At 39.4% G+C, this 18,691-nt stretch overlaps 1 protein-coding gene across 7 annotated transcripts in view; it reads left to right on the plus strand.

The window, feature by feature from the left end:
- The first annotated feature begins 294 nt into the window (after positions 1-294).
- The window catches only part of mprip (myosin phosphatase Rho interacting protein), a 53,237-nt gene continuing 34,840 nt past the window's right edge, over positions 295-18,691 (plus strand). For 2 of the 7 annotated variants that reach the window (XM_062560273.1, XM_062560274.1), the window contains exons 1-3: positions 295-521; positions 12,307-12,384; positions 15,730-15,816. In XM_062560273.1, the coding sequence (XP_062416257.1) occupies positions 363-521; positions 12,307-12,384; positions 15,730-15,816 (324 nt within the window). In that variant the 5' untranslated portion in view covers positions 295-362. Of the gene's footprint in view, positions 1,216-12,306; positions 12,385-15,729; positions 15,817-15,881; positions 16,114-18,691 lie in introns of those variants that run through there. The other 5 variants (XM_062560275.1, XM_037462790.2, XM_037462792.2 and 2 more) reach the window with 5 other exon arrangements.

The following is an 18,691-nucleotide window of genomic DNA, read 5'->3' on the forward strand; positions in this document are numbered from 1 at the left end:
GTGACCCTGAGAGTGCATGCAGCCTTTTTAGCAACATCTTTGTGTGCTCCGGGTCATACACAGCCTCCACTCATTATTATTATTCTATTATTGTTCAAATGTAATTGCAGTCTAGCGTTAGCATGCATGATTATATTTAATACTCAACAATACTATCACATTGATTTCATAATTAGTCATAATTATAAGATACTAAATGGGCTTCCATAAGATCCACAGAGGTAACATGACGAAGAACTCACCATCTGTGCTCTCGCTGTAGGCGGCCACAGTGATCGGTCATCGCGAGACTCGGCCACGGTGGTCAGTCATCGCGAGACTCGGGAGTGGAATTCCGGGCGCTCCACCTTCGCTCCGTTGGGATGAAAAATACACTTACTGCTGCTAACCAGGCTAGTAATGGAAACAAGCCCTTAAATACCTATGCTGTCCTGTTTGACTGGCCAATAGATGCTTTCCGTCCATGCATCGTCTACTTGCGAGCAAAGACTGGAGAACTTTGCATCTTGGACATCTTGGACGTATGTTAAATTCGCCAGTCCGTTGACATTTTCATTGCTAACATATTTGCAAGTTAGCCAACTGGGCTAACCGAAGCACTGGACGAACTTCGCAGGGGCTGAATGCTGCGACTGGGAGAGAGGAGTAGGAGGAATACTGTCGAACTGCAAGTTTTCTTTGCTATTAAGTCCTTCACATGAGAGTCTGTCGTTGAAGCTCAAATGTTTTGTGTCGTAAGCCACCTCATTATTGATGTGAAAATCCCACTGGTGAGCTAACAGGATATTAGCCAGCTCTCTCGACACTCCGCTTTTTGGTCGCAGGCCATGGACTGAAACGCATTCAGTGATGCGTAGGCTGTCTTGATGGCAGGTAATTATTTATTGGGAAGAAGCAATTTAATACAGCTAAACAGACAAAAGGCCCGCCATATTTGAACCCTGCTCCCAAACCACTTGAGAATGCATCCAAGTCATAGAGCTTTGTCTACAGTGAAATAGAACGCTGAAGAACATAGCGGGATTAACGGGATTTTACTCCACTCCGCTGTTGATAAAAGCTTCACCTGGAATTCAGAAGGTGGGAAATACAATGTCTGCCGCGAAAGAAAACCCTTGTAGGAAATTCCAGCCGAACTTCTTCAACAAAAGTAAATGTCAGAATTGCTTTAAACCACGAGAGTTGCATCTGTTGACGGACCAGGACTTGACCCAGGTAAGCCGTGCTAACGTTACATATACGACCAATACTATCTACATTAATAACATGTATATTCTCCTGTGTCTCCAATGAATTAACATTAATGTCCTTGCCAGTTTGTTCACCGTGGTTGTTTGTGTAAGCCTCAGCTGTTGTTCATTTTCAGTTGTTGGTTTTTAATGTGCACACATTGCAGACTACTGACCACTAAGTGGGAACTACAGGGGAGTTAATGGAAGTAAAAAGGTGTGTGCTATTAAGATGAAGAGCAGTTCAATTCAGCTGTCGAGATCCTACTATCAGCATCTCTTATTTTAAATCATTAATTTAGATTAGTCTTATATCCTGTAATTCACGCTCCTCACTGAACGGTTTCATGTTACAAAATATTATGAATTGTGAGGGACAAGCTCACGTAATTGGAAGAGAATCCGGTAATTTTTCAAAATAAAACATAACATTTTTTCTTCTTTCTTCGGCTCTGTACCAAGGGGGTGGTTGGTGACCCCTGCTGTAATTAATCCCAGACCTGAGACCCAGATTGCCCTAAAAAAAAAAAACCCGGCAGCATCAGCATTCTAGTTTCCTGCGAGTGTGTGGGGTACTTAAGCCTAGTTTATCCTTCTGCATTTTCAGAGAAACGCAAGAGCCCATTGCGCGCCCCATGCATGCTTTTTCATCCCCGCTTGCTTGCGTGCATCAACTAATTTTTCTAGGCTTGAGTCAAAAGCTACGCAAGCTCACGCAGCCCCCAAAGCTGTGATTGGTCTGCTAACTACATCCTTTCCGGTTCCATAGCATAATTCCATAATTAGAAGATTTTTTACAAGATAATTGATAAGTTTAAAGAGCTGTATATGACCACTTATACAACGTCATTGGTGTCATAAGGACATGCAGATGGCCTCCAATTCATGGAGGGAGATCTCAGCAAACGTCTGTTTGCAGGGGTGTACAAAGTTGTGGAGGAAAATACGGGACAAATATGTCTGACAAAAAAACGATGAAAAGCAGTAGTGGCGATGCAGGGGGCGAAAAAGTCTCTGATAAATAAATAAACAAACCAACGACTTCCACACTCAAAGACGTCACTCTCTAGGTCGTCTTCAATAAAAAACTTGATCTGCCTCACCAAATATGTAGATTATGTCAGCACTGCATTACTGAACATACCCTAATTTTTAAATAATGAAACACCAGGGTGTGCTGCAGTTAATCACTCAAAATCTGCATTTCTAGTCTATTTTCATTGTTTTAGGGAGTTGTAAAAGCTCAAACTCCTCCCAGAGATTCATCCTGATGCTTTTATATTAGGGCAGTGTGATCTGGAGAGCTTTACCTTTTAGAACTTGTATGAAGATGGAAAAGATATTTGGGCTATCAACATTAACACGTTAATCTATGCAATTAATGTGGCCGAGATTATAGGGCTGCAACGATTAGTCGACGTTATCGGCTAAGTCGATTTATTAAAAAAATCATCAACGCAGATTTCTATCGTTGATGCGTCGTATATTATAAAAAGATTCTGAGCTGCGGGTCTTTTTCATTCAGCATTGCAATACACTACAGGAAGTACTGGGGGCGCTATTGTCTATATGCACCAAGAAAAATAAGTCGATCAAGTTGAACGGGGGAGAGTCCAAAAGAGTATTTCATCCCGAAGAGTTGTTGTTTCACAGCAGCATGACGGCAACGGACGGATATTTAAAACGTGCTGGAGCCACCATGTCTTCACTGCGGTCAACTCGGCCGACAATCGGATTCGCGTGGTCAACTCAGCAGACGCTTCAATTTTAGTGCACGTTTATGCAGACATTTACGGCATTAAACACGTAACCGGAAAAAGGCTATTTAAATAGTAAATTCCGGACAATGATAGAAGTGTGTATGTACAGGACCTCTTTGACTACTCTTGTACTACTAGCATGATGAATATGAAGTATTTTTACTGTACAGATTTAAAAATATCTTCAAAGAAAAAGTCATATTTTTGCTGGTTCAAAAACACCATGTACAGGATCGTATTGTTGCTGTAATGTTGAGAGTCAGGGAGAGTTGGCTGTCAAGCGTCACATCGAGATTCCTAGCAGTCAATAGGGGCGTTATTGCGGAGTTGCCAAAAGTTAAGTCAATTCCTGGGTAAGAGAATCTTTTCACAGAAAGAAGTAGTTCACTCTGGTCGGGGTTGATTTTCAGATGGTGAGCGGACATCCACTGAGAGATGTCAGTCAGACAGGCAGAGATCCGTGCCACGACCTGAGTGTCTGAGTGAGGGAAGGAGAGAATTAGTTGGGTGTCATTTGCATAGCTGCGGTAGGAGAAACCATAAGAGAGGGAATGACAGAGCCAAGAGAGTTGTTGTAGATAGAGAAAAGGAGGGGACACAGGACGGATCCCCGAGGAACTCCTGTAGTAAGAGGACAAGGTTCCGGCCCTCAAGGTAGGATGAGAGAAGGGAGAGAGCAGAGCCTGAGACACAAAGTTCTTGAAGGGAGGATATAAGGATCTGGTGGTTTACTGTGCCAAATGCAGCAGAACGGTCCAGAACGATGAGGACAGAGGAGAGAGAGGCAGCTCTGACAGTGTGGAGTTGCTCTGAGACAGCGAGGAGCGCAGTCTCTGTGGAATGGCCTGCCTTGAAGCCTGACTGGTGGGGGCCAAAGAGGTTGCTACGGTTTGTAATGGAATGATTTTAAAAGGAAAAATGTAATGCATGTTTCATGCCGTAACAACTGATTAAATGGTATAATATTTAAGATGATGAAGGGAATGGCGCACATGCACATTACATAAAAGTGTAATTCAATGGCATGATCGGATAAATAATATATATATATATATATATACATATATATATATATATATATATATACATATATATATATATATATATACATATATATATATATAGTATATTTTTTTCATCTTTTGCATCGTTCGGAAGGTTAATATGTAACTCACTGTCAGGTATTAGGTGTGTAATTATCTATGTTATTAGGTTTTATGATAGCATTAAGGAGAATAAAAAATATGTTAAAGACAAGTCAACAAATTTGTTCTTTCAAAATATTTGAACATTTGAAATGGAATGCTCAAAGATGTCCTGAACACATGCATCAATCATAGTTTGGACTTGTTGAGAAAATAATTGTCATTGTCATTCAAACATTGAGAAATTACCCTTTTTGACATTGCAAAAATAGGACTACTACTTTGGATAATTTTCCTGAATTTGTACAGTAAAAATGTAGAAGTCAGAGAGGTTCTCAACCGATGTACAATGGTCTTTATTTGGAATTATTAAGGAGAATGTTTTATTGCAGCTCAAATCTGGAGGAATTATCTTTTTGAACATGTACTTATGGGACTTTTACTTTGGAGATATCTCCAAATTTCTACAGTAAAAATACTTTATATTCCGCATTCTAGTAGTCAAAAAGGTCCTTAACACATTTGCATTGGTCTTTGTCTGGAACTATTATATAAAATGTGACTTTTACTTTGAAGATATCTCCAAATCTGTACTGTAATAATGCTCCATATTCATCGTGGTAGTAGTCGGAGAGGTCCTTAACACCCATGCATTAGTCATTGTCTGGAACTATTGAGAAATCTGTTTTTATTGCAGTTCAAATATGGAGAAAAAATATGACTTTTGATATGGGGGCTTTTACTTTGGAGAAATCTTTATTGTACAGTATAAATATTGCATTTATTGTACAAGAGTAGTCAGACTGGTCCCGAACCAACTTACTTCAGTCATTATCCAGAATCTTTGATTAAAGAGCTTTTATTCCGGTTACTTTCTCAATACCGTAAGTATCAGCATACACGTGCACTAAAATTCAAGCGTCTGCTGAGTTGACCGCATTGTCTTCTCCTCATGGTAAGTTTAGCTAACTAAAGTAACGCTAGCCTTGTTAGCTTATTGTAAGGTTTACATTTATGTGTTGGAGAACATAACGTCTCTTTAAATGTAATGTACTAAATTGGTGAATTGTTGTAATCTGTCTTTTCGTTTGTTCTGAATAGTTAACGTTAACCTCCACTTAGCACTCTTCAAACACAAGATTGTGGAAAAAAAAAAAAAAAAGATCTACTCTGACATAATAAAAATCTACTAAAGCCTACAACGTGATAATTAAAGCTCTGTTTTTCTCTTTCTATTTCAGTACTAAGCAAAGGCGCGTGCACGTTCAGATGAAGGAGTCTGAACAGAGAACATCCCCAACATGTTCGACACTTGCAAAGACTTGATTGCTTTAAGTTACTTTTAAATGCATATTTGCACCTACATTTTGTATTACTATTCAATGTATTTATTATGATTACATTTGTATTAATGTGTTCAAAATCCAAGGTTATTAGATAACATTAACAACTAAACAACGGTGTCTAAAATACATACTTTCTAAATTGATTTAGTTTTTAGAAGAAAAAAAAACGTAACCCAGAGTTTTCACAATTATCGTGATAATTTAAAGAAATTCTATTGACAGCCCTAATATTGAACTAGGTGAGCCTGCGGCATCGGCAATTGAAAATTGAAGTGGGTTTAACGCGGCCATATATTATACAATCTGCTCTATTTCTCATATGCCATGACATCCATATAAATTTGAATCCTTGTCATAGCGCCACCTAGTAGCAACAGAGAAATTAATTATTCATCTTCTCACCGATTAATCAGATCCTCAATTTGTTAGAAAATAATTTAGCCTGTGATAATATTAAATATAAAGTTTGCAAAGCCTCATTTGCGGCGTCGCTCCACGCACTTAACGACGACTGACACTGCGGTGCCCTGTCCGGCGGCCGCAGGCATTCTCGGCCGCGCTTGTAGCCGTCTAGCTAGTTCCCCAACGTGCGTGGAGTAGCGAGGAGGTAAATTCCTGAAGGTGAAGTTAAGCATAATAATTAGGGCCGGGACTCGATTAAAAATAATCTAATTAATTAGAGGCTTTGTAATTAATTAATCAAAATTAATCTCATTTTAATTGCATAAATATTTGACCTGAGAACAGTGAGAAGTAATTTTTATCACATGGATTTTTATTTTTGTTCAACCAATTCCAAGTGTAGTAATAGGATATTTAGAAATATAGTACTTTCAGAAATTCAGGTAGCCTATAGGTAAGTAGACCTTCTGTAAACTATGTTTTTTTAAGTAGACCAATACTTTCAAGTACATTCAGAACATTGGTTATTTTTTCAGACGTGGACTTACCTTGGTCCTTAAACCAGTCATCTGGTGCAGTGTGGGTTGGGTGTGGGTCCTTGTACTCTGAGTCGGGCTAACGTCCACGCTAGCTGCTAATTGTTTTGCGTTGAGGTGATACTTGAGGCTCGATGTGAATTCCTTGTTGCATAGCTTGCACACAACCATGCTCTTATCGACGCTTCCATCTGTGTGTTTATTATAATAAAATTTCCCATTCACAGGGCCAACCGACACCGTCTCGTCAGCTTCTTCGTTCATGTTCACTGTGGTTTGTTGTTGTCTTAAGTCATGAACGCTAGTTGGTGCTCCAGTATAATCGGCCCCCCGAAACTCATCCAGTGAGAAACGTTCCGCTGTGCAAAAAATAAGTGTAAAAATGCGTAAAAAATGTTTAATGTGTTATTTTTTTGTGTAATTAATTGATCTTAATTCACATTGTAATTAATTAATTGTATTTACGCGCTAAAGTCCCGGCCCTAATAATAATCTATTTCTAATATGGTGGTATCTATTTGGTGGTTTAAAGATGGGTAGAAAAAAACTTTTGGTTTGTAATATTTTTTCATTCAAAATTATCGACACTCAGGCGGCGCATGGGCCGTCCAAATTATGCAGGCAGGCCGCACTGAACGGCCAGCCAGACACCGGCAGCGGGCCACACTGGACGGCCACAAAATACATTTAAAATCATCTTTGTTATCCAGCTCCTCGTCCCATCCCATGGTACCATGGGTGGCAGCTATAACACTGGACCCACAACACCAACTCCTCGGAGTGTTCAGGCAGGTCAGCTTCCCTGCACCGGCCACACTCTTTCTTCAGGAGTGTGACCTATTAACATAATTTAAAAAAATGTTTAATTAAAGAAAGTGATCACATTTCATGAAGTGACATGCAAAGAAAGTTAACAGTAACTACCGATGGATGTCATGGGTCCAGCAGAAGAGGAGCTGGATCACAGGTCCTGTGTCTGCAGGTTGGAAAACAGAAAAAGCATAAGCATCTTTTGTGTACTCTGAATTGTGTCGGCAACATCAGCATGTGTGCTTGTTTGTTTTTTCAGATTATATAAAGCATTTGCACTGGGAGGGAAGGGAAGAAGGTTGGGACCCATGGAGGCCACATTCAGCTTCCAATGTTGAAGGCTCTAAAATAATATTTTATTATCACAACATACGTTTGAGTCATAATAATTCATACATTCTGATTTAAGTGCACTGCCGTGAGGGATGGCGGGGATGAGGGACTGGCGATGGAGTGTCCGAAGCTGATGCAGCCCCGAGGGAAACCAGTCCTCTGCGGCTGGGGCGGGAGCCACCAGACAGGGTGGCGGAAGTCGTTGCTGACCTAGTGCCCGCTGCTGCTCTCTGTCTCTTCTGACCAGAGTTTGGGCCTCCCTCCTAGCTGCACGGTTCTCAGCCTCCACAATAACCCCAGACATCTCCTGAGCTGTCAGTAAGCTGGTCTTGGTGGTGTTCCTGGCCTTATCAGTTTGTTTGTTGTAATTTATCTCGGCCTCGACCGGGCGATTTGGGCTATACCACCAGGGACATGCCATCCCATTGTGTGTGAACTTAGTTGGACCATTGGACAATGAGCCCTAACACACATCTAGGCTCTTTAAGGGCTATTGAGATTGAGATTGTCTGTGGTGAGTTGGACCGCAAAGTAAAGGCAAAACACCCAACAAGTGCTCAGCACCTCCTTCAAGACTTTTGAAAAACCATCCAGGTCAATATATGACCTAAGATGACCAAAGCTGATTAAAATAATGCCAGTAGTGGGCAAAGTCATCAAAGCAAAAGGTCTAAAACAGATCTGGACCCAGGAGCCGTCCCATCCGGAGCTCGACCAAAAGCTAAAAAACAACGGTTGTGATTTACTCCCCTTTACGGGCTTTGAGCACTGACCAATTACATTCAAGTTAAACCACCACGTGATACCACTCGACCAATCAAGTCATTACATTCCAGGCAGGACGATGATATTGTCTCCATACTGTGGACAGGCAAGAGAGGTAGCGGCAAATTACAAATAAAAAGACAATAGGAAGAAAAGAAAGATAGCGAAATTTGAGACGGGTCAGACGCAGAAAGCGAGAGAAAGGAAAGGAGGGAGGAAAACATTTTGTTGATGTATTCAGGCCCAGGCTTAATTCTTTCACCCACCAAAAAAGACGTTAGCCCGACTCCCGAGTACAAGGACCCACACCCAACCCACAATGCACCAGATGACTGGTTTAAGGACCAGGGTAACTAAGTCCACGTCTGAAAAAATACCCAATGTTCTGAATGTACTTGAAAGTATTGGTCTACTTAAAAAAACATAGTTTACAGAAGGTCTACTTACCTATAGGCTACCTGAATTTCTGAAAGTACTATATTTCTAAATATGCTATTGCTACACTTGTCTGCTAGAATTGGTTGAACAAAAATAAAAATCCATGTGAAAAAATTACTTCTCACTGTTCTCAGGTCAAATATTTATGCAATTAAAATGCAATTAATTTCGATTAAGTAATTACAAAGCCTCTAATTAATTAGATTAATATTTCTAATCGAGTCCCGGCCCTAATATATATATAAATTTACAGAGCCTGTCAAGTCCAAATGTGAAGCAGAAAAGGGGAAATTCAAGCGTATTTTCCCATTACTTTATTTTGTTTTCTGAATTGAAGCACTTAATTTGAACATGCAGAAATGTTCACAATTAATTTATTATTTTGAAATGCAGCCCTACTTTTATTTAGTTAATTGAGAGAACATTATATTTGCAGTCACATATACACTCACCGGCCACTTTATTAGGTACCCCATGCTAGTAACGGGTTGGACCCCCTTTTGCCTTCAGAACTGCCTCAATTCTTCGTGGCATAGATTCAACAAGGTGCTGGAAGCATTCCTCAGAGAGTTTGGTCCATATTGACATGATGGCATCACACAGTTGCCGCAGATTTGTCGGCTGCACATCCATGATGCGAATCTCCCGTTCCACCACATCCCAAAGATGCTCTATTGGATTGAGATCTGGTGATTGTGGAGGCCATTTGAGTACAGCGAACTCATTGTCATGTTCAAGAAACCAGTCTGAGATGATTCCAGCTTTATGACATGGCGCATTATCCTGCTGAAAGTAGCCATCAGAAGTTGGGTACATTGTGGTCATAAAGGGATGGACATGGTCAGCAACAATACTCAGGTAGGCTGTGGCGTTGCAACGATGCTCAATTGGTACCAAGGGCCCAAAGAGTGCCAAGAAAATATTCCCCACACCATGACACCACCACCACCAGCCTGAACCGTTGATACAAGGCAGGATGGATCCATGCTTTCATGTTGTAGACGCCAAATTCTGACCCTACCATCCGAATGTCGCAGCAGAAATCGAGACTCATCAGACCAGGCAACGTTTTTCCAATCTTCTATTGTCCAATTTCAATGAGCTTGTGCAAATTGTAGCCTCAGTTTCCTGTTCTTAGCTGAAAGGAGTGGCACCCGGTGTGGTCTTCTGCTGCTGTAGCCCATCTGCCTCAAAGTTCAACGTACTGTGCGTTCAGAGATGCTCTTATGCCCACGTTGGTTGTAACGGGTGGTTATTTGAGTCACTGTTGCCCTTCTATCAGCTCGAACCAGTCTGGCCATTCTCCTCTGACCTCTGGCATCAACAAGGCATTTCCGCCCACAGAACTGCCGCTCACTGGATGTTTTTTCTTTTTCGGACCATTCTCTGTAAACCCTAGAGATGGTTGTGCGTGAAAATCCCAGTAGATTAGCAGTTTCTGAAATACTCAGACCAGCCCTTCTGGCCCCAACAATCATGCCACGTTCAAAGTCACTCAAATCACCTTTCTTCCCCATACTGATGCTCGGTTTGAACTGCAGGAGATTGTCTTGACAATGTCTACATGCCTAAATGCACTGAGTTGCCGCCATGTGATTGGCTGCTTAGAAATTAAGTGTTAACGAGCAGTTGGACAGGTGTACCTAATAAAGTGGCCGGTGAGTGTATGTTCAGTTCTTTGGGATCTTTTATGTGACAATAAATATTGTTAAAGGAGAATCATACTGAATTAATTTGATTTATTGTGTATTGATTACATGCAGATGTTTATACAACTCTATTTATTCACATTAAGTTGTCACATTATGATCTTCCGGACCTCCTGCTTCTAGAAATATTCTCTATCTTGACCTCTTCACATTTTAGATGAAGAACCCCTTGTCTAAAATATAAAACGCATTTGGGTTTGTTGAGCATTTCCGTTAAACATATAATTCTGTGTCAATTCCTTCATAGTTATGTTGGCGTTAATATTTATCTACAATGTACTGTAACAAGTGTGTTTAGATTATAAAATGTAAGAAACCTTGGGAAGAACGACCAATAAGGAATCCCTCTACCAGGATGTGTACAGAATGAAGATCGTAAAAGATTGACAATATGAATAATGCAAATGACACATTATTAATATATTGAATAGTAAGCAGAGTAATAAAGATATCAACATTGCTATTTATATAAGTGTGTTGTTATCTGTTAACTATAATAACACAAGTAGTAATGGCAGCAATGGGTTAGAAAGACTACATCGTTGCATTATTAAAGATGTAGACTTAAAATGCGAATGCAAGTATTGTGGATAGTTCTGCCTGCTTTTAATGTTGTTCAGAGGAATTGAATGGAGTTGAGAATTGTACTAAATGTTGACAAGTAAATGGATGTGCTTCTCTCGGTGAAAGAAGCCAGCTGGCGATGCCTGTCACACATTTTTTTAATAAGTTGATCACACTAGTTTGAATGCATGAATACTTTGTATATTTGTGAAATGACATGAACTGTCTTACAGAAAATACTTCAGAAAGAACTGCTGCAAGGAATACATAAACCCAATAGACATAACTATCAGCAATAGATCATGATTTTTTTTTAAATCCATTGATACCAAGCCACAGTCACCTCCACCGGGTACTCTCTACTGCTACTCTTTTGTAGCAGAATTCTGCACACACTCGAAACAACATCCCCTATTCTCTGGATTTGTGACAGTGCTCACAAAACCTTTTACCTCTGGTTCTTTGGTCTTTGATCTTCTCATGATAAACCAGCATATGTGTACCTCTGAGACACATTTGGTGTTCCAAAGGAAGAACACTATGGATAAAGTGTGTGTTTCACCGCCTGTGGTGTTTCTTTATGCAGGAGCAACCTACTGATTGCTACCTTTTGATTTAAAGTGCATATCTTTTGCTGCTTTTATGCCTTACTTCCACACTATTCCCAGTTTATGAAAACTATGTAACATAGTTCAAAATCTAAACTTTTGTATGTGTGTGTGTGTGTTAAAACATGGTGGAGGTTTCCAGTACAGCCTTTTATTTGTAAAGACAACAACACGGTCTGTATTTCCCCTAGGTTAATAACTTTGGGGGTTGGGGGGGAAGCCCAATTTAATGCTAGGGGAAACACGATGTATTTTCTGTCAATAAGCCACCAATGTAACTGTTTACGATAACACTTGCATGCCCAGTATACATGTTGATTTCATGTTTCATGTGTGTTAGTATGGACAGCGATGACTGCTGAAGCGCTTATGACAATGGATATTGCTTTTGTTTTAAAACAGGGTGATAAAATATTAGTGGGAATGTTGCCTGAATGATATTTGATGCAAATGTCTCTTGATACTTTTAATTGTTTTTATGTATGTTTAGTCTTTTTATTTGAATATTCAGTTAGACACTGCCATTTTGGCCAGGACCCCTTGTAAATGACATTTAATCTTAGTGGGATTTTCCTTTTTTAAATTAAGGTTAAATAAAAATAAGTTTCTTTTTTAGCTCTCATACTGCTTCAGCTAATAATAACCCATCTTTCTTTTACAGGCTAAACCTATATATGGTGGATGGCTGTGCTTGGCCCCTGAGGGAACCAACTTTGACAATCCTACGCAGAGATCCCGGGTATGAGAGAATGCATCAGAGGCATGGGTGTTTTTTCCCTAAATGTGTGTACAAATTATGTACTAGTCAGTACACTGCAAAAAATTTAGATATTCTTCGGTTCCCGCAATTAGGGGATAAAAAAGAGCTCTCTAGTGCCCCCCATAAGTGATTCCTATGGGGACATTTTTTCCCACATTTACCGATTTACTGTACTTGATCCTTTGCACACAGGTGCTCTTGGATGTGCTCTACAAAAAAGTCAATTATAGTAAGCAAATGCGCCTGGCGTTTTTTTCCGCCATTTTGAATTTTGTGAAAAACATGTTTTTGCGAACTCCTCCCAGACGCTATGTCTGATTCTTACGAAATCTTTGGCAAAGTGACCCTTGGCTCAATGCCATCAAACGTTATTGAAAGAATGTTTATATCTCATTTTTCATTAAAGTTATGAATCGATGAATTTTGTAGGGGTGTGGCCTGGAAAGGAAAGACCTATAACTTCAAAAGTATAAGGCCTGTCCTCACCAAATCTATAGGACATGTTCACATTGAGTCTTAGAACATCCCCAAATTTTCCAAGAATATTTGAACATTAGAGGGCGCTATAGTGATTCTGCTTGTTTTTTGCACTTTCCAGGTTTTTTGCATTTACAAACAAACTAATTCCTCTGAGAGTTTAAATCGGATCGATTTCAAAATCAGGCAAGTTGATCCTGACAACCGTGGGGTTAAAAGTTATGAAAATCAAGAGTTTTCATAAACTCCCTGGGCGTGATCTTGCGTCCAGTTTGGACGATTTTCTTCAAAATGTAAAATTTTATAACTCCAAGGAACATTGATATTTCTGGCTAGAAATGTTTATTCATGATGCTTGTCTAGGCCTATAAGTATTGCCATGCAGTGATTTTCAAAAAAGTATAGCGCCACCTATTGGCTTAGGTCAATGCAAATTTCTACAGTTAGATGTCCATCTCCTAGCCCTTTAATCTGATCCACTTCTGGGAATATAAGCCTTAAGACTGTGACGATAGGTTACAGTGAATATTGGGAGTTTTGGACCAACTTTGTTGCCGTGACCAAGCCATCTTCGCATGAAAGTTTAAGCACATCTTCTGAGCCTCGGCAAACTCCAAAACACTTGAAAAGCTCTGCGAGTGTCCTAAGTGATGACCTTTACAGACCTGATGTGGAGTTTTGGATCAAAAGTGAAAAATTGCCTCCATAGCGCCCCCTGGAAGTTTTTGACGAAGCAGCGCCGGCACCCTGTTTGACCTACAAGTATGGTGATTTTTTAACAAATGTATTACAGGGAGACTTTAAAAAGTCTCTGAGGACTATGCTCTAAAACGAATAAGAAGTCAGTTATAATTTCTTTAGTGTGAATATTCCCTGTATTTTAGACGCAAAAAACCTATTTGAGTGACGTTTTGATTCTGAATTGCAAGAAAGCCCCTTAGCCGTTTTGATTTTGCATCACAAGTGAGCCGATGGCCCAGTGGTTATATCTGCGCACTGAATGCTGAAGATCTGTGGTTTGAATCCTTCAGAGCACAGATTTCTTTTCTTCTATTTTCAATCACTTGTCCAGCTGATATAAGAAACAAAGTTACTTTTGATATACTAAATATGCTCCATTCTTTACTCAACTTGTCTTCCACAATAAAGTAAAGACATAGTCACTTATGATTTTAATGCTTCCACATTTGAATTTTGCTTGGTATTTCATCTAACCTGCCCCAGCACCTGTTGTGATCAATTCTTTCCCACGGTGTCAAGTGTGTACCTTGATTTTTTTTTGTTGCTCGTTGCAACCCTTCTCTGCAAGGAGGGCTAACAATTCATGGTGCTATTCATTAAGGAACTGAGTAAAGAGCTTGTCACGCCACATGAAAAGGTTCATGGAGAGCAATCTTGCCTTGACTGAATGGGGGCGATAAAAATTATTTTAGTGACGTTTTGATCATTGATTCACAACAAGTCCTGGGTTGTAGAGGTTGGCTTGATGCTTTGGGATCTGTAGACACGTGGTCATCCAGTGTGTAGTTAAAAGGTTAATATTTCTTGATGGAGCAAAAGTGGTGTGATTAGTGGTCATCCTTTGCCTTGACTGAACCAAGGTGATCCTACATTTCATTTACTATTTGCAGGTCTTTTGCAGCTCGGCAATAGCCTAGTCTTGGTGGATTCCATTTATGAAACCACAGACTCGGGTTAGAATGCCAGCCCCAAGAGTGATTTATTTTGTCGCTTTAGTCTCTTTTTGACCCGCGTGTCCTGCTGACCGCTGCCCCCCCCCCCCCGACTTGCAAGGAGAGGTGAAGGCCCGTTCATCGCTGCTCGCAGCTTTATTTATAATTACTGTTTTAGCACAACAAATACAAGTTGGTTTTTTACAGTGTAGTAGTCTGTCCACTGGTGGTCTCTGTCCGCTGCGAGCGCCACGTGCGTGCATATGTGGACATAAAAATATATATATATATATATATATATATATATATACACATACATACATACAGCGGGTGAAATCAGTATCGAACACGTCACCATTTTTCTCAGTAAATGTATTTCCAAAGGAGCTATTGACATGAAATTTTCCCCAGATTTGTTAGTAATACATACAAAGAAAACTTTATTTCTGGACTTCTATGTTATGTGTAATAATGTGAAATCACACAGGGAAAAAGTATTGAACCCCCTTACTGATATTTATACTTTGTACAAAAGCCTTTGTTGGTAATGACAGCTTCAAGATGCCTCCTGTATGGAGAAACTAGTCTCATGCATTGCTCTGGTGTGATTTTGGCCCATTCTTTCACACAGTCTTCAAATCTTGATCTTCAGTTCTTTCCATAGATTTTCAATGGGAGTTAAGTCAGGTGATTGGCTTGGCCATTCTAGCAGCTTTATTTTCTTTCTTCGAAACCAGTTGAGAGTTTCCTTGGCTGTGTGTTTGGGATCATTGTCTAGCTCAAATGTCCACCCTCGTTTCATCATCATCATCCTGGTAGATGGCAGCAGATTTCTGTCAAGAATGTCTCTGTAAATTTTCCCATTCATCCTTCCTTCAATTATGGGAAGTTTGCCAGTACCAGCATACTGAGCATATGAGACACTTGTTTAGTGCTGCAATGGAATGGGAAGTATGAACAGAAACAAGTCCGTTCATCGAGGATTAAATTCTCTAATTTTGCTGTCCATTTGTTCTTAATTTTTATCACCTGTCCCTTTCTCTCGCTTTCCAATTCTTTCTTTTCTTTCTACCGTATTTTTCTTTGTAATTTGCCACTACCTCTCCCGTCTGTCTGCAGTATCGAGTTGATATCATTGTCCTGGCACGTTTAAATCACAACAGTTTTTTTCTAGCTTTCAGTCTGGGTCCGGATTGGACGGCTTCTGGGTCTGGGTCCGAATCCGGACCGCGGTCTGCCAGTTAGTAACCTCTGCCTTATGGTGAGACCTGGGCTTTAGGGTAATGGGTATTGATACATTCGTAAGTAAGCACACGCATAGGTCACAGACGTGACATGCATATGTGTGTGTGTGTGTGTGTGTGCACAAATCAGTTTCTTTTTAAACTAATTGTATAAATTCATGACATCATTTAATTCTTGAAAAGCTATCCCTTATCAATATATTACTTATATCAAAAATAAAATATATTTTATGTTTTTGCCTCACAAACCCTGGATATGTAGGGTGGTGTGACTGTCCGAGCAAGGGAACAGACTATTAAAAGTTTTAAACAAGGTATGTAAATATGAATCCATTCAAAATAAAATAGTATGGCATACTTATATTGTTAAAACACATTAAATAAATTGTTACCTTTTGAGATTTTTTTTGGTTTAAAAGACGTTGATGGCCGACGTTGCAAAGTGGTTCAAAAATGAAGACGTATCAGTCTATTTATACATGTGGAAATTTAACAATTTATACATTTTAAACACGTTTCATTCTCTACTTTGTAAACCTCGAAAGTAATGATATAGCACAAAGAAACAACGTTTTGTAAGTTTCCGGCAAATATAAAATCTGCAATTAAAACTGGTCTAAACATAGACGTCTTTTTTGACGCCTGTAATTAGATTAGATTAGATTAACTGGATAATTTTAACCAATTTTCAACGCCGGCCATAGACTTCTTTTAACGGATAAATTGCTCGCTGGGAACATACATGTTATACATAGTCATAGTTGTTAACTGAAATAAAAACGAATTTCCCAATAGTTGCTAAAAAAAATAGGGCTTTTACTCTCAATTTATATAAATAAATCAAATGTGTATATGTATATATTATATTTTAAAATTCTTCCTATTCAGCATTTTAGTCATCAGATGTCCTTAACACATGCATTGGTCTTTGTCTGAATCTATTGAGAAATCAGTTTTTATTGTAGTTTAAATATGGAGAAATTATCTTTTTGAACTTGCAAATATGGGGCTATAAACGGAGAAATCTCTAAATTTGTCCAGTAAAAATATTTCATTTATTGTACAAGAGTAGTCAGAGAGGTGCTGTACATCCATACTTCTATTATGGTGTGGAATTTGCTGTTAAAATAGCCTTTATTCCAGTTACATGTTTAATACCGCAAACGTCAGCATATACGTGCACTAAAATTCAAGCGTCTGCCGAGTTGACCACGTGAATATTTGTAAATAGTGTTTACTTATTACATTATAAACAAGATAACAGTTCATCTGCAACCTATTACATTTCTGGAGTAACATTTCCAGGTATAATTCACAGTATCATACCATTTTTGCTTTAAGCATGCACTAACTTACAATATATTTTACAAAGTAGAACTTGTTGAATTCAGCCCTTCGCCCATGCAATCTGTATTTAGCCCAAATTTCTTAAAGTGTATTTTGGATATGAAATACATATATAATACAATTATTTTGTATGGATACAGTAATAACCCAACCCATTAGCAACACCAAACACACAAATATTCTGGGATGTTTTGTAAACATGCTGAACGCTAGCATGCTCCTAGCCAGCATGCTCCAAGCTAGCTATGCCAACTTACAAACTAGCTGCTTTAACGCTAACTAGCTGACTAAAAAGAGCAGTCCAGCCCGTACAGAGTGGAAATCACAAGTAAAACAACTGGTTATAGTTACAGGTGTGCTCACGTACTTGGAGTATTGGAGCCTGTAGCCTTGGTGACTTGTCGCAGAGGAAGCAAATTTTAAACGGGCGGTGCGTAGGACGCAAAAAAAGTGAACTGAGCGAAGCGAATGTAATTAGAACGCCCCGTCAATCTACGTTTGCCACCCGTACCTTAAAATACCAAATCGGCCAGTAAATTAAAATAGCGAATCAATACAGGACGGGTTTGTCTGAGTTTTTTTTCTCTTTTTTCTGAGTCTCCAATGCAGCATCCAATGCAAATAAACCCACCCGAATTCTGTGACGACCCGTCCTATTCAACCCCTGATGGGTAATACTCGCTGCCATCGTTGGTTTAATTGGCTGTGAACCTGAAACAAACCAGAGTCAGAGGTCGCACCCTACCCGCCCTGTAACGTCCACTTCCGCCCCCGGTCGGACGTAGAGTCACTTATTTTTCTGTACTAAATGTGGCAACCCTACCGGAGACACACACACAGCTGAGACTGAACCTTTGTAAGCTAATTGGTGTCTAACCGAACCGACACAACAGGTCATCAAACCGGCTCCTGGTTAGCCTTAAGTAGCGCTGCAAGCGGAAGTCATCCAGACGCACTTCCTGGAGTAAATTCAAGCTGTGTGCGGCGACGGTTAAAACCCTACCAAAAAAAAATTGCAGCATCAATCAGTTTCAGTAAACACCCCAGTATTATTCAATGCAAAAAAGGTATCAAACATGCATTATTACTTTGCAATTAAATATTTAACATTTATTCCAAAAGTGAATAAGGCAAGAACTTGCGCATGTTCGTTAAAGATATGAGCAGAGTTACGTATTTACAAGTCACTCAAATTCAAACTGCCTGCATTACGTTCTTAGATCATCTACACAGCCTACAATTTGATATTTATGACTTTTGAAGAGAAATATTGAATACGTTAAAATCACGTCTTCCAAATTTTTTCGACCAATTCATTAATTATAAAAATCGTAATGTTAATATCGTCTCTCTTTCAACCTTACGTTATTATCAACGAATTAGCGTTTTTTAAAATGTTTCATCCGCTTTTTAGCCGGTCGAAATCAGGTCTGAGACGTTCAGACCTAAATTTATCCGATTTAAACCATATTTTAATGTTGAAATTACGTCTAGTGCTCACTGGTTACACCCATTACTGAAATAAGGAATGTGAGGCTTAACACG

Source organism: Pungitius pungitius, chromosome 21, assembly GCF_949316345.1.
Source record: "Pungitius pungitius chromosome 21, fPunPun2.1, whole genome shotgun sequence".
Taxonomy (NCBI): Eukaryota; Metazoa; Chordata; class Actinopteri; order Perciformes; family Gasterosteidae; genus Pungitius; species Pungitius pungitius.